Here is a 17522-nt window from a genome sequence, read left to right on the forward strand (position 1 = left end):
CTATTGTACAATGCAGTGATACACTTATATTAAACTAGTGCCCTTTATTTAGAGAGTGTGGCCAACTCAAATCATGGGTGCCATATTGGATACCAGTGTAGCTAACCCTATGGGGTGAATATTCTATCTTGAAATAAATCGCTTATTTTCACCATCAACAGGCATATACATGTTATTATCAACATTTATCAATATGTAAAAGGCCCTTACAGAAATATTCCAGTGTATATTTGCCTTCTATATCGTAAATGGCCCTAAAAAAAGTGCCCATTGTAGTGAGTGACCACGTCGCCTTATAAGTCTCTGAGCAGTGTTTACCTTTCTAATGTCCGCTAGCATACAGGCTAACTATAGCTAGCTTTGTGTGTAACGTAACACAATCCCACCCATCTCAGAGGAGCGAAGCTCAATATTTCCTTCAATAAAATTATGGTACAAAAGGAGCACTAACGCCACAGGTCTTATGTTGACAACTTGGATGCAGATATAGGAAACTCCGAAGGCAGTCGTAATATTTGCCTAGCAGGCTAGGCTAATGCTGTCGCGCAAACGTTAGCAAACATCGGCGTAGCGTTAGCTAGCTGTCTAAACTTCTGAAAAGCCGAACATCCCCGTCCAAGCTGTGTTTCACTTTCCCCCGCCTCCAATATTATTATGAACATAATAAAGACAGCTGGACTCTGTCGAGACCAAAAGCCATATGACTATGGCAAGATCACAAGGATTTAGGTACATGGAGTGCTAGCGAAAAAGCTAACGCTAGCATAAGGCGCTAGCATAAGGCAAACTTCATTCATTTCTTAAGCAGTGTTAGCACTTTTTTTGACAGCATGGTAGACATTAACTATGGTATTACTATATTTGTCCTATGTAATTTGTTATCATATCGAAGAGAGAAATTGACATTTACCTCTCACAATAATGAACAGCTCCCATACTCCCTTTTTGCTTCACGGGGGGACTTGTGAAATCTTTTGCCGCTTCCCTGTCTTTCATTGCAGCCAAACGCACAACAGTTGGGCATTTTTTCAGTGATTTATGTCATTTTTTAAATAATTTATTACATGTTTCCACTATTCCCTGCACTATGTCAATGGGAATCAGATGAATGTTGGTATCAAACATGGAGTCCATGAAACACGTGACCATCTCGGAACCAATCGTATAATGGGATAGCTCAAGAAATTTGATTCCCTAGTTGGCCACACTCTCTAAATAAAGGGCACTATATTAAACTGTGTGACACTGACATCTAGTGGATAAAGTAAACAGTTACAGGCTGAGCAAAGCTAAGAAGGTAGATGACCATGCTTGGTTTTATAATGAAAAGTGGTAGCAATTGAATCTCAAATGTGACACAGGCAAGTCAGTCACCTTATCAAAATTATATGTATTTGAGTACCGTGTAATGCAAATAATATTTACCAGTCTAATAAAACAAGGGTTGCAAAACAGTACAGAATAATTATGAGTGAATACAAATTATGTGAATCTATTTATTACTAAAACGCATTGGGTCTGGGTCTTAGTATATGACACATTTTGCAGTAGCTGCTGGATCTCAGAATTGATTACTGCTGTCACTTTCTCATCTGCCAAATAAGTTACCTCAGAAATCTACTGCAACAGAGTTAATGCCAGTTATTGTCAAGATTGCCCAAACTGATGACACCAGTTTAGAAAAAAATTATAAATATACTCCCTTCACCAACACTAGGTTTTCTTGTGTTTTTGTTTCCTAGGTAACAAGTCTGGAGGCGGGCACTAGCTACGTGTTCCGAGTGCGTGCGGTCAACGCTGCAGGAGTGGGTATGGCCTCAATGGCCTCTGATCCCGTGACTGCCAAGGCTGTAGAAGGTAACATTTATTCACAAACAGTAGGAGATTATCAAAAATGTGTCCTCAATTTATGAAAAAGGCATCCATTTGAAAAGACGCAACATAGCCAACACATGGCTTTGCTAAATTGGAATTGTGCACTCTTTTTGAAAGTGCTAGAGGCAAGATGAAAGTGGGGAACGAAACAGACAGTTCCACCAAAATATAAAATCTACCGTCAATTCCTTCTGTGCCTTTTTTTGGAGACTGAAATGGGTGCACTTTAAAAAGTTGTGTGTGTTTGTCTATGTGTATTCAAGGATCCCAGGAGGTATCCTGTGTTGTGGATGAGAAGTCAGGTGACATTGTTCTGTCATTCGAGTCCTGTCAATTAAACGAGGGCTCTCAATTCATCTGGAAGAAAGATTATAAAGAAATTACAGATTTCTCCAGAGGAGTGATTAAGACCGAAGGCAACCAGTAAGACCACACACACTCAAATATTTTTGTGTACACATGTGAACAATGCATACTGTGAAGAAAATGCATTTTAAAATCTTAAATGTGCACCTGTCTGTCTGTCTGCCTGTGTCTCTCTCCTGCCCTGCATCGTAGTTCAAAGCTGATCTTTAAGAATGCAGAGAAAGAAGACTTTGGGACGTACTCTGTTTCTGTCACCAACACAGAGGGAGTGTCATCCAGCTATTCAATCTCTGCTGAAGGTAGGATTCACCAATCACTGTGTAAGTGGGGCTCTGGCGCTTAACCACCCGGCTGAACTCTGGCTTTTAAAATGTACAGAAATGAAATCCAACACGAAAAATTCTCTCTGCATCCTAAACTTTTTAATATATATTTGTTTCAGTTATTGACAGCCTAGACTGACAGATGTCAACATTATTCCTGTTGACATACAGTAATTTGAATTGTTGCTATTAATATCTCCATCATCTCGTCAGGATTACATTTAATGATATTTCATATTTGTTTCCTCCTTCTGTTAAAGTTGTGCATGCAAATATTCATATTTCGTGCCTTGATCATTGAACATCTGTACTGCAAAACATCCACACATTAAAACTACACTATTTATCGAAGAACTGAGGCGATGTGTTTGATGAAATCAAGATGAAAGCAATGAGACAGTGAATAAAAAACGATCTCATTGGCATGTAGGCAAGAAACAATTTCATTACACATCTGATGAATACTGGGGGGCTGTGTGTGTGTGTGTGTGTGTGTGTGTGTGTGTGTGTGTGTGCGTGCGTGCGTGTGTGTGTGTGCGTGTGTGTGTTTTTAAAACAGCATCTTCATGGCAAAGGGCTTTATGTCGAGGCTATACCATTATTATTCAGTGCACCTTACACTGATTGCTTCCCATTTGGCCTACAGTTTTTTCAGCCTAATTCACAAGATTTTCCAAACTCCTATTATACAAGGTTCGATTTCTTTCCCTTATATCAGGTACTTGAGAAGGCTCCACTAACCAGCCATAATAATAATGTATTTTCTTTCCTATGGCTGTATTTGCTTCACTCTTGAAGTGTCTGTGCATTTATCTGCCTATTAAACACAATCACAGTAGTGACCTCTCCAACTCCAAACTTGGTACTTGAAACACCCGTCAAAGTACATGATAAAATTAATCTCTGTACTGTGTTTGAGATGCATTTTAATTACTTGTTTGTGCCCATTGTTGCATGAAATGAATACGCTGTATCTTTATGTTTCAGAGTTGGCAAAGATGCTGGCGCTCAGCTATGATATCAGACACCCAAGTAGGTACCTCTGGCTGACTCTTTCAATCTTTCATAATCTGTTTCTCTTTGTCCCTTTTAATCTCTCTTCTCACACACTTTTTCCTCTGCTCCGTCTGATTTACCCTCTCTCTCTCCATTTATCAGTTTCTCCCTTTCATGCCTTCATTTTGCTTTGTTCTGACTAGCTTTGAACCTTTCAGATTTCTTTTTTCTTTTCGGAGGACATTTCTCTTATTTGATCCAAAAAGTCTTACCTGCTTTTACATCACCTGGCTAACCACTATTCACCTCACCTTTTGCCTCCTCTCCCCTCTCTCTCCTCTCCTGTTACTAATACAGTACACCAGTTTGGTCAAGTTATTAGTACATAAGTGCAATAATGTTTTTGAACCTGCAACCTTTCTTTCTCCTTTTCTCTCCAATTAGTCATCCCGCTGAAGTCAGAGTTGGCCTATAAGATTTTGGAGAGAGGCAGAATGAGGTTCTGGCTGCAGGCTGAAGAGATTTCTTCCAATGTCACCTACAAATTCTTTGCCAACAACAAGGAACTGTCTGGAGCTGATGTAAGATACACTGTACTGTAGTTTAGGGCATGGACACACATTAGGGAGAAATGGAAATAAATTACTTTCTGGCTTCAAGCTGAAAGAATTATCTGTCTTCCCTTGATGTACGCTGACCATAATTCAGTCAGCTGCATGTTGCAGCATTAAAATCACAATAAAGAAAGTATCCATATTCACAACAGCCAACTCTATTTTTCTGCAGCCCAACAAGATGGGTCATGATGTCTCTTCAGGTATTATTGAGTTCATCATGGACCATTTCACTGAGGAAAATGAGGGGACATTTACCTGCCAGATCACAGATGGAGGAGGCAAAGCACAGAGCTCACTGGTTCTGATAGGAGATGGTAAGAGAGGCCAGGTCTGATTTCTCACTACCAGCATCTCCACTGTCTTTCTTAACTCGTCAAACAACATACAGTATACAGCCCTGCTATTGATGACAATATACCACCTAAGAACGGTGGACAATAACACATTTGTCCACTAAGGTTTTACATTACAACCATAACATAACTGTTGATGCAGTATGTTGAGTCTACGGGTGCAAAAAGGACATTTAAAAATCCTTATTTTCCTCCTTACTAATCAGTGGATATAATAATAATACATTTTATTTATATAGCGCTTTACATGGTATTCAAAGACACTTTACAGTAAAGCCAGCACATTAAGCACATCAAAAATAGATGAAGCAATGGAACAAACACATAAAACAAGCATATTAAAAGCAAGTGAAACAATAAAACCAGCAACTAACAGTGAATAATATGTGAGACTATTGTAGGTGGAAGGCTAATCTGAAGAGGTGTGTTTTGATGAGTTATTTGAAAGTGTCCAGCTCAGTAGAGTCACAGATGCGTAGAGATGCGGGAGGTAGTTCCAGAGAGAGGGGGCTGCGATGGTGAAAGCTCTGTCACCCCAGGTACAGCACCCCAGGATATGCTGGCAAGCCTCAGCCAGGATGAACACACCCTGTTGAGACATGTAGTATAAAGTATATACAGTATGTGCTTAACTTACTCCATCTCTAGCATAAGAGACTACATTAAGAAACTGTATTCACTTGATGAATGCAAAGGTGGGTTTGAAGCCATTGTGTATGAAGGACACTTAGAGATTCAAATGAAGAAGCCTGATTTCATAAATTATGATTCAACTCTCATACAGAGGTCTATTTGCTAGCTAATCCACTGACAGAATCTGTAGCAACTACTGGCAACACTTTGATCTTTTAATTATCCTGTGTTTACGTGTATCTGTATATGCACACAGCTTTCAAAGCAGCACTGGCGGAGGCTGACTACCAGAGGAGAGAATACATCAGAGTCAAGGAGGGTAAGAAATACAAAACATCATCCACTCTTAAACTTACATGAGCTTCTACTCTTCTTAGGCTGAGACCAGCTCACCACTATGTTGCCTAGGAAACAACTAATCTAATGATGAGTGTACAGGAAAGTAACAGACCTGCATTACTTTTTTTAGTCAACAATATTTTTACACACATACAAAACTAATCAAAAATAAAAATAAAAGTCACAAAATTATCATACACTTACACAACTATTAGATCAATATGAATAAATTGTTTTGTCTTTCCTTGAAATGTAATTTCCCCTTGCGGGATTAATAAAGTATGTCTTAATCTTAATCTAAATCAGTCTATCTAAAGCAAGGTAGGTTGCAATCTCCTTCAGCCAGAAATTCACAGAGACTATTTGCATATTTTTCCAAAAGAAAGCAATCATTCTCCTGGCCTGAAGGAATCTAAAAGTCTATCAGCATTGACTGCTTAGAATTGACTACTAAGTTCTCTGGGTGTATACCTAAAATGCATAGCTTCACTTGGAGGCGAACATTCTTACCTTTTTTCTTACATCCGGGATATGTTCTGCGTAATACTTTCCCAAAATGACTTACATTTGAGCATTCCCAAACACAGTTGGTGATAGAACCTGCATTACTTTAAGTTGCAGTTGGAACCTTAAAACGTAAAATTGACCCATTTGAAATGGCTTGCTACATGACAAAATAAGTCCCAAATTAAAAAATGTGTAGATCAGCTACCACACGTTCAAGTGTTTCCATAGTGGTATTTTGCATTAACAATTTTAACATTATAGTTGTGCATATAAGGCAGGTAATATAGCTCATACAGTCAAGGTCCATAAGTAATTTGTTTTTAGCTCATGTTTTCTCTGGGCCTTTCTCTCCTGCCTTTATCCACCACAGGTCCCCACTTCAGTGAGTTCCTGACACTTCAGGTTGGAGACGACTGCTCTGTCAGTTTGGTCTGCAAGGTAATCACCGCTAAATCAATCAATAATTATTGAATATTTACACTCTAATCAAATGGGAGTCTGACTTCAGTGGATAGCTGATTAGCCATTCTAGGAGGCTCAGTGCAGGGTGTGAAAATACTGTGTAATGATAAGGTCCAGATTGAAAATAACCAGAATTACACTGTCAGGATTTCTTTTTGGCTTTGTTAACATGAAGCACATAATTAAGACAATTTTGAAATGAAAGTATTGTTCATATCCCTTGAGACAGTCTGATGCCGACATCTGTTTAATCTGTCAGTTTAGCCCAAACAACTGCATTTTGAATGATTTAGAAAAACATATGCAGTACATTAAGTGGGTGGAGGTTGTGACCACAGTATACACAGCAGGCATTAACTTCTTTCTTTTCAAGCATCAACCATTTTGCCGAAATAGGCTTCATTTGTAGTTGGTGTCAGTGCTAAGTTAGGGTACAATATATTTATTAAAAATGACTACAGGCCAAAGTTCTCTTGAGTGAAAGAGTGGATTTTTTATCCGTGAGATGGGGTGACACCACATAAAGTGAACATTCCACACTTCACTGACTTGAATTAGTATCTGGTAATGAGTTATAAAATCTGAGGTGTGCTGCATTAATGGCATTGCTAACAGGCTTCTCTGAGGTGGAACTATATATACACAGAACCTCTCTAATGGCCAAGTGTTAAATAGCCCTGTTTGCCATGAAAAGATGAGTTGCAACACATTGAACTTGGGACTTATAAGTGACTTTTAGAGATAGATTAATGGGGATAGTGCAAAAATGCAATTCTGAGACTTAATTTGTATCATTACGATTTGATGATCTGATAGATACAAGCTATACAAGAATCAAACACCTCTCTTCCTATTTAATTAATTTGTATAATGTTTAAGTAATATGTGTGATTATGTTTTTTATTGCAGGTTGCTAACTTGAAGAAAGAATCAGCGTTCCACTGGTATAAAGAAGACACAGAGATCATCCCTGATGTAAAGCCTGATCTGGGATCAGGAGTCTGTAAACTGCCCATTAAACTGGTAATTTCACTTCTGTAATGTTAAATCTTCTGAATTCGAGGAAACCAGATACAGTATTATTATTTCTATGCACGGTTATACATGCACATACCAGGATGAAGCATAGCGTAGTGGCTTTACTTAGTCAAGGCATGGATGCTGTATTTTTTGTTTGTTTCTCTTAGGATCCAAAAACAAGAACACAATGTGTTCAGATTTAGAATTCAACAAATCTGCATTCCCTATGTCCTCTACATGATTTTATGTGTTTCCTCCTTCCTTCCTACACTATGTTATGTGTCTTCTCCAGTTTTCTCTGAAGACAGCGGGAGTTTATAAGGCCACCATCAGTGATGATAGAGGAAAAGATATGAGCCAAATTGACATCTCGGGAAAAGGTAAACATATCTGTCTTGCTTAATATATCTTGCTGATTAATTGGGGAAGTAATTCACTGACTTGCCAGCTGGCTGGTTTTCTAACTGAGCATAAACTGAAGAAAGAGCTTGTTGCTCATTAAAAACTTGGGAGACAGGAAAGAAACATGATCCAAATGTATACACTGTATCTGTATGTGGTAAACTAATGATTTTTTAAACAAAACAATCCCCAACTTTGTTTTTCCAACTACTGTATAAAAATAGTTCTTGCCATGTGACAATTAGCTCACCTGCTGGCTGTATTTATTCCTGAGAAAATCCATTTGAATGTTCTTATGTGAAAGAACTTAGGCTGATACTCTGTAGTACTTCAAGCTTGTACTTTTGTTTTGATGGCAGAACTGACTATTACTGTCAGATCCTCCTTTATCCCCTCTGTATTGGAGGTTAGTGCATATTAAATCAGACCTTAAGGGAGAGATTATCTGACAGATACAGCTCTTCATACCTATTTTATTTTAATTGGGATGCCACCAAAGAGCAGAATTCAGAACACTCAGTTAATTGGTTAATAATGGCAACAGGGATACTAAGTCACAGTGTATGGAGATAAATAAAACACCTTTCATTTGACCTTTTCCTTACTGAGCTTTTAATGCAGCCACAAGAGGGCAGCATCATGACTTTCCCTTGTCCTGGCTCTTTCCCTGACCCATGTTTTTCTGCCTCTCTTCTAGTCTTTGACGATGCCATAAACAAGATCAGCCAACTAGCTGGTGTGTATTGGTCTTTTACACACACACACACACACACACACACACACACACACACACACACACACACACACACACATATAATTAGTATCTCACTAACACATATCCACATTAAATTAATCACCATCATCATCATCTATCCACTGAAGGGATCAAGTACAAATGATCTAAACATGACACAATCAAACCACATTGATAAGAGATTTAGTAGATCCATCCCCAGGATCATATATTTCTGTTTATTAAAATCCCACTGCCACACACACACACACACACACACACACACACACACACGTATCAGTGTGTGGCAGAAGTTGTCATGCTGGAGGCAGTTGGCCATCATGTGGTGAAATCCCTTTAAAATTCCACTGCGCTGTCACAGTGACAGTGTGTAGGAGCATCTTACTCCTATTTCAAGAGAAAGTAACTTGACAGCTCTGTGGCAACTGTTACAGCAGTGGTTGCAGAGGAGAGGAGGGTACATTACTGTGATAATGGGAAACCATAGTGATGTGACCAGGTGAATGACACACTTGTTCACTTGTAATGTTCATTTAAAAACAGTTTTTAAAGCTTCTGATGTTTGAAGCATTTTATTGAATGCAGCATACAAACAGTCTGCACTCTAAAATCTGCACTCTGCTTCATTAGTACAATTCTGCTCTCCAAGCTGGATAAAGGTAACATCAAAAGGGAAGTCTTAAGATAGATACTACAAATGGCTACAGATGGAAGTCTGATTTTTTATTTTTATTCTGAGCAATAAAGTGCATCATGCAGCAGCCATGGAGAGGCCAGGTTAATCAGCAGCAGATGAAAAATATGTATCTGATTCTCATTTCAAATGTGCCCCTCCACAACCTCTATCACCTCCATCACCTCCTCTAGGAGCCAGTGCAGCGGAGCTGGTGATTAAGTGCACAGCAACAGGCATTCAGCTGCAGTGTCACATGAAGTATTACACCTCAGAGATGAACATCACCTGGTGTCATGGGTAAGAAATTATATTTATAACACTAATAACACTACTAAGACGGCCACTACAACACTAGCAACAACTACTACTACTACTACTACTAAGGAGGAAAAGAAGAAGAAAATAACGACAATAACTCCAGTATTTGTAGCAGTGCTAAGGAAGAATGAGAGTATTCTTTTAAGTTTGTCTATAAACATGCTGACCACAACCTTTTCGGTCAAGTTAAACTGCCGGGAGTGACAAAAACAATAAGCAACATAATGAAACTTGTGATGGCTATTGGCAAGTGTTTTCATTATCCGGGTTATTGCAGTAAAATTGACCTGTTTTGTGACAAAACTCCCACCCTTTCATTTTCTATAAATAAGCAAGGTTTTTCTGCACTTAAAAGCACTCTGTCGTACCCTGAAGATTAGCCTATAAAATTTGGAGGGAGGAGGAATAGAGTGAGAGAGAGACTGGACAGAAAGAAAAGTAGAAAGAATTACAAAAGGAATGAAGAGAAATAGAGAGAGATAGAGGCAGGTGACAGGGTAGTAAAAGCTGTTCTGTTAAAAAATAAACCAGTTTTTGGAGATTGGAGATTAGATTTTTAACATCTCCCGGCTCTTTCTGTGTGTGTGTGTGTGTGTGTGTGTGTGTGTGTGTGTGTGTGTGTGTGTGTGTGTGTGTGTGTGTGTGTGTGTGTGTGTGTGTGTGTCTGTGTGTGTCTGTGTGTGTCTGTGTGAGAGAGAGCGACAGATAGCAAGAGAGAGAGAGAGAGAGAGAGAGAGAGAGAGAGAAATTGGTATCCCTATGCGTAACATTAGGCAGGCATGTAAACATGATTTTCCATTACCTCCGCAACAGGCATCACCTGCTCACAAACACTACATACACACTAACCTCTCCTCTCTTCTCCTCAGTGAGACTAAACTCTCCCACAGTGACAAGATGATGATTGGAGGAACCCCTGCTATGGCAACCATGGAGGTATTATCATCTCCTGTACAATGCTGAACAGTATATGCCTCTTAGGTGGATCATACATGAGTAATTTCATGACATGACAGACCCTCAAGCAGTGGCACTGTTGCTTAAAAGTCCTCTGAGTGCCTTTGTAGAAGTGATACCAAGGCAACTTTGAGACAAATTAGACAGGGATAGCTAATGAATATTAACATCATACATTTTAAAATTCATTCTACTTAATTATACAGCGCATCTTCCTTTTGCTTTTTGTCAGAAAGCTTTATAATTGTAATTAGCCGGTACTGTAGATGAATGAACCTTTTTGTAAACCATGAAATAAAGTAGGAATAAACAACCGCACACTGATTAGTTGATGGGTTTGTTAATTAATTGATTCACAGGTGATTGAGCCAACGGAGAAGGATAAAGGAATGTACTCCATCGTGATCACTGACCGTGAAAACTCACATAAACGAACACTGGACCTCAGTGGTGAAGGTCAGTGTCTTTTTCTCTCTCTCTCTCTCTCGCTCTCTCTCTGAGTAAAAATGGGAATGGAAACAACACAGTCTCTTGTGTTTATGGAGTTCTTGGCTTCAGTCTGTAGTTTAAGACTTTGAAGCTATACTCCAACCCAAATCTAAACATCTCACTCATCCCCGGATGCTTGGGACTGGCTGTAAAAAGTTTGCAGTACTCCTCTGTCATTTACAGTTTTTTTTGACAAATATTAGATTGGATGTCGCATTATTCCCCACCTCATGTTCTGAAGTTCTGCCAGAAGTAGTGTATTTCTATTTTTACCAAAATATGTTAATTTAGCAGAGCTGCTGCAGTTGTTCATGAAGGAGCAAGCCACAGCCACCTTTAGTTAGGGTTTAGTGTTTTAGTGGAGTATCACTCTAAAAATAAGTAAAAAATTAGTATTGTGAACAGTAACAGTGCAATTCTGTTTTTCTCTTTTACAGTATATGAGAAGGCCTTTACTGAGTTCCAGAAACTCAAGTAAGACTACACTCTCAAATCCCTTTCTTTACTTGTGCCTTTCTGTATATACTTTAGTCAGACTCACTCTGCTAATGATGAATTACTGTTTCTTTCACATTTCAACTTACAATTAGTGCTGTCAAACGATTAAAATATTTAATCGCGATTAATCGTATTAATGTCATAGTTAACTCGCAATTAATCGCAATTAGTCGCAATTAATCGCACATTTTTATCTATTCTAAATGTCCCTTGATTTCTTTTTGTCCCATTATTTTGTTCTCATTTTAATGCTCTTATCAACATGGAAAAGTGGATCGGCTTGCTTTGTGCAAATGCTTTTTTATTGAAAACAACACTGGCATATACTGTAGTGTTCAATTTCACATTAACATTCACAATGTTAACAGGCCTACATGCAGTAGCCACCCATTTAGCTATGGCTGCAGTAAGTTTGTCTTAGTTGTGGTATCCATGTGCTTCTGTCTGAAGTCATCCACTGTCACCTGGCTTTGACGAGGGGGCGGAGAATTTGCATCAGCTGTGTGCTTGGCCATCAAGTGGTATTTCAGACTGGACGACAATGACAAAATACACAGATCACTTTGGTCTTGTCAATGGAACCATTTGGCAACTTTTTAAAAGTAAACTTTCCATTCAGAATCTTATTGGCATTCATTTCGGCATCTCGCCATCCACTCAACACGTAACGCCTACTACTCTTTGGCCGTCTCGCAAGCCCAAACAAGTGTGTGCGGCGTGACTGTTGTTTTGTTTCCGGTCTAGCTATATCCGGTGTGGTGTTGTAGCTTGTTACTAGTTGTTGCAACAGCATGTGAAAAAAACTACAAAGTTTGCTAGGCCAAAAAGAACGTTAGTCTTGCGTTAAAATGGGTTTGTGTTAATGCCGTTAATAACGCGTTTAACTGACAGCACTACTTACAATGCTTCATCACTGCAAGTTTGAGACCTGGTAGCAAAAAGTTATGTATAATGATTGTCCAGGATACTTTTTGTTCATATACTGAAAACAAAATTTACCATAAATAGATTTGGTATTTTAACTGAGTCGTTTGATAATATTTGAATATTAAAATGACCTGTACTCGATATTAAGAACATTAATATAGCAGTAAACAACGATTTGCTATGTAAAGATATGGTGGAGTAATGGCTTCGTTGTCAGACGTTGAGGGCCATGAAAAGGTGTCGGTATTTGACAAGTATACGGTCTGTGAGAGTGTGGAGTCAATCACATTTTCACTTTAATATTTTGAGTATTTTGAGCACAGCCTTGAAAAATGAATGTCAAGTTGTCATTACAAAGACATTGAAAGGTTGTACTGTCTTTCTTAATGTCAAGTTGTCATAACACAAAGATTGTTGTCTTTGTTAAAGTCAAGTTGTCATGACAAAGACATCTTGGACAATGCTAACTTTGCATTAAAAGTCTCATAATTTACTGAATGACACTTAAAGACAACAGTCATGCACACTTAAAATGACTCATTCATGTTCATGACAAGTGTCATGTCATAATAATGACAGTGTCATGTCAGTCTTATGAACACCCCTTCAAATAAAGTGTTATCAAAATGGTAACAATAAGAAATTAAGTTAATTTATATTTTAATCTCCACAAAACCTTTTGCTTACTAGGTCCTGTTAGAGTAAAGCCTGCAGACCCGTTCAGTCAGACAACTTGAGTTGACTTTCAAGTTGACTTTACTACACACACAACTTACTTTACTGACCCCAAGATGCATGTAGATCCACATGCATATTGGGTCTTTCTATTGAAATAACTGTATTTCAGTTTATGAATTTGGAACATTTCATTTTGGGTTCTTTGGCTAATTGGGTGAGAGCAAAACCCCACACACTAGGGCTGGGTATTGTTCCAAAATATTTGATAACGGTACAGTTACCAATACTGTGACTTTGATACCGGTTCCTAAACGATACTTTTTTAGATACCAATTTTATAAAACAAAAAGAAATTACAACATTACATTACACATTACGGCATGCTGCATGCTTTTTGGCTCGCTGATGACATTTCCTCTTTAGGTATTAAAGTTGGGTATTGAATGAAGAGGCATTTTTCGATACTTTAGAGTCAGTTCGCTTGGTCCCTAAAAAGTATTGAATTCGGTAACCAGCCCTACCACACACTGAATTTTGCAAATCCATTTAGAAAAATCAATTGAAATACTAAACACTGCATGTGGAGTGGAACATGTCCAAATCCCTTTTCTAATTAACATACAAAGAGAGACATATAAGCACAATATTTTACAAACACATTGAAACAAGTGACATCCTGTTGCCCTTTTGATTGAGCATCAACATGCCGAGAGGAGAGCAGAGTTCCTCCAGCCATCTGGTCCTGTGGCTGACCTCTGGTCCTCTCATGCTGCTCCGACAGCCCTTACCTAGTGATTACAAAGCAATATCATTTTTTTTTTCATAGAAAGGATTCTGTTAAGTCCCTGGGTAAACTACAGTACTATGTGGTTTGGCACTAAACCCAGAATACCTTGTGGCAAACCATCTGACTGCTGCTACTGACCCAAAAATGAAAAAGCTATCATGTGTGTGGTCAGTTAGCAGAGCCAGGTAGTGGAAACAGACCATAACCATATGTGGCTGTACTACATTAAAATACAGGGTTATATCCTCAAATCATTATTTGTTGGTTGTTTTAGTTTGAAAGACAAATTAATACTGAAAGATACATTGTAGGTTACAGTGTTGTACACAGTACTGTATATGATAATTATACTACAGGTTTGCTGTATGAGAGATTGAGAGACAGACCTCTGACTGTATTTTCTGTGTGTTTCAGGGCTGAGGCCTATGCTGAGAAGAGTGAGTTTATCCTTCCATTCTCCTTGTTTCTTTGTTTAATACAGTTACCTTTTTCTTAGTAACTTTCTACAGTTACTTCAGTTAAAAAATGATCATTGTTCAGATGTCTCAAAAAAGCATAAAGCCACTGATTGTTTAGTCGTCTTACAGAAAAGTATGACCCAAAGTTCATTATCAATATAATAAGCAATAGGAGTGATTGGTAATATTAACAATGTGGCTTGTTTCAGACCGTGGTAAGGTGGTGGGAGGACTGCCTGATGTGGTCACTATTATGGAAAAGAAGGTAAGTGCCTAAGTGTATGTGATTTAAGTATCTGTAAATTTGTACATGTTTTTCTGAAATAGTCATCTTTGTTCCTCCTGTAGACCCTGAGTTTAACATGTACAGTGTGTGGGGACCCCAAGCCTCAGGTGTCATGGTTAAAGAATGGAGCAGATGTGGAACCTGACGATCAGGTAAATGCTTCAGCCACACTAACAGAAAAAAAACACTTCAAACAGGGCCTCGTTCTTTCTTTGGTTTCTACCTGCCACAAACGACTGCTGACTCTTAAAGCTGTTTACTCCCTTCCCAAACCCTGATCCTCCGTTGATGCACATGATTCATTACCTTATTAATCAACCACTATTGCAATAGTGTGTTTCTAATAACTTGTCTAGTGATGCTCTGTGGTTTCCGCACTTAGTACATGTCTACTGGATTCTGCTGTGTTACTCCCGGTGGCTTTTATATATTGCACACTCTTTGGAATCATATGGGTAGCATCCTAAAGCATATTGTACTTTCAAAATGCAGTGTACAACCATGACTACAATACCGGTTTTAATATTGTCGCCGTCGGGCGAAGGAAAGTCAGACCAAATCACTTTGTCACTGTGTAAATATCTGTTAAAACCCACAGACGGATGTAGAGTGTGACCAATAGCATTGATTAATGAATTTTTTTTAATGACAAAACACACAGAGATACAAGGTTTCTGCCCGACTGTGATGATATCACGGTAGATGTTCTTGCCAGAGCAAGACATTTTGCCTTTGAAAATTAGATGCAAACCAGGGGTGTCAGACTGGGGGTTGAAAGGGGACTGAGAAGGGGGGGTGGGGGGGGGGGGGGGGAAAAAGGTGGGGGGGGGGGGGGGGGGATGGGGGGCCCATAGAGAATGCCTTTCTACAGGGCCCAGAATTTTATGCTGTGCCCCTGATGCAAACTAATATCAAGTAATGGAAAAGTAATGTTTGAATAAGAGTTTCAGGGAATACTGGAGGAAATATTGAGGTAGTAAAAAAACAAAGTACTTTCTGAGTAGTGCATGTTTCAATTAATTTTTAATTAGTACACAACATTGAAACTGATGAAATAAACAAGATCCCCAATGATACACTTTAGTTCCTTGTTAAACTGATTGCAAAGCTGGAAGTCTCTATATAGCCTCAATATGTACTGCTGAGGTGATCAGGATTAAGACTTGATGGAACAAATCTACCTCTCATAACTCATTGACCTACTTGCCAACCAGTACAAGTCTACAGCCCATCCCCAGTCAGTGTAGGCTCTTTCAACAGCATCAGCATCCTGCGGCTCTTAACGGCTTTGAAGATTTAAGTTTGAGAAACCGCGGTCCAGGTGGAATATGTGTTGAAGTTTGCCCTCTTCTTTATTCATTCCCTCACCTGCTAATAATCTGTCTAAAACAAGAACAGATGTCCTTGGTGATGTGTTTTCCAAACCTCAGGAGTGTGTCTCCTCTACCTCGCTACCACAGAGGATACTGAAGATATCAACAGAAAAACAAACAGAAATATATACAGATCCAGAGAAACTCAGAGCAGGAATAGGTGTTACTCTAAAACTATACAGGTTTAAATAGAGGCGTGTTGGAGCAGGTGGTAAATACCAGGAATAATCATTTTTAACATGTTTTCACAAAACCATAATTACCTAATTTCATGATTTATTTTTAATACAGGAGCTACCTTTCATCAGTCAAACAAAAGAGAAACTAGCAAACCACAGATTAGCCTGCACTGGTCTAATAAATGAATGCAATTATCTAAGACCATATAACAAAAAAGGCCATCAATTGCAAACATCTGTTTTAGGTCTGTTTGATTTTTAGGCCAGTAGAATTTTTTTTTTATTTCTCAAAATAAAAGGCAACTATTTCTCTTAATAGCAATTTAATTAGCATGCTACAAGTGCCACTCCATAAAATGTACTAATGCCCAGACGTTGCAAATGAGTGGGCAGGTACTGCATGAGAGAGGGAAATTAAAATACTGTATTCTTGTCAGCAGCTCACATGGTGCAAGTCAGAATACAAGTTCTCTATGTTGTCTCAGGTGTCTGAAGAATATCTACACAAGTGTACTAAAAATCACTCAATTTTGTGGTCTCAAGAAGTACGGATGGAATATGTTTTTATTGTCATTTAATCCAATCATATTATGGTTGATCTAACAGGCCTCAGCAGATATGAATAGACAACAGACTGGAATAGATAATTTGTCCTCATGTCCACCAAGCCCATCAAGCAGTGCTCAGCATTTGCTAAAGCGAGGTGGTAATCAAAGCTTATGCTGCTGCTCTGAGTAAAAGATACATTGATTTTGAAGTAAAACTCAAAGTGACAGGCGTTTTAAATGTTAAATCATGCTAAACTCCCTGTGGTGGCTTTCTCACTTCCTTAACCTTTGATTTCGTATTTCAGTACGTGGTCTCCCTGGACCAGGGCAAGTTTGCCAGTCTGACGATCAAAGGTGTTTCCATGGAGGATTCTGGCAGATATACCATGATTGTCCAGAACAAATACGGAGGGGAGTCTGTGGATATAGTGGTGAGTGTCACTGCTGTGTGCCACATATGACTGGATTTACTCAGAGCCATGGAGTTTTTTCTGACCATCTGTGGCACAAATCTTATCTTTTCATTGGGGCCCAACAGTGGGATATTTTTTGTGATCACACTTGTGTGTAACAAGGGCTGGTAACAGAGCTGATATTTGACCTTGTGATTTTTGTCTGACCCTGATTAAACAGTTTTTTTTATTTATTTATTTTTAAGATAAGATTTTTTTGTGGGCATTTTAGGCCTTTAATTCCACAGA

At 38.7% G+C, this 17522-nt stretch overlaps 1 protein-coding gene across 1 annotated transcript in view; it reads left to right on the plus strand.

Moving 5' to 3' along the window:
- The window catches only part of myom2b (myomesin 2b), a 36829-nt gene that overhangs the window by 17077 nt on the left and 2230 nt on the right, over positions 1-17522 (plus strand). The window contains exons 20-38 of the mRNA XM_039794375.1: positions 1743-1857; positions 2139-2298; positions 2434-2540; positions 3552-3596; positions 4005-4141; positions 4347-4491; positions 5420-5482; positions 6380-6447; positions 7381-7494; positions 7784-7871; positions 8591-8629; positions 9515-9620; positions 10511-10577; positions 10958-11054; positions 11525-11561; positions 14392-14414; positions 14645-14700; positions 14784-14873; positions 17127-17252. Of these exons, the coding sequence (XP_039650309.1) occupies positions 1743-1857; positions 2139-2298; positions 2434-2540; positions 3552-3596; positions 4005-4141; positions 4347-4491; positions 5420-5482; positions 6380-6447; positions 7381-7494; positions 7784-7871; positions 8591-8629; positions 9515-9620; positions 10511-10577; positions 10958-11054; positions 11525-11561; positions 14392-14414; positions 14645-14700; positions 14784-14873; positions 17127-17252 (1683 nt within the window). The remainder of the gene's footprint in view (positions 1-1742; positions 1858-2138; positions 2299-2433; positions 2541-3551; positions 3597-4004; positions 4142-4346; positions 4492-5419; positions 5483-6379; positions 6448-7380; positions 7495-7783; positions 7872-8590; positions 8630-9514; positions 9621-10510; positions 10578-10957; positions 11055-11524; positions 11562-14391; positions 14415-14644; positions 14701-14783; positions 14874-17126; positions 17253-17522) is intronic.

The sequence above is a fragment of the Perca fluviatilis genome, chromosome 3, assembly GCF_010015445.1.
Source record: "Perca fluviatilis chromosome 3, GENO_Pfluv_1.0, whole genome shotgun sequence".
NCBI classification, from domain to species: domain Eukaryota; kingdom Metazoa; phylum Chordata; class Actinopteri; order Perciformes; family Percidae; genus Perca; species Perca fluviatilis.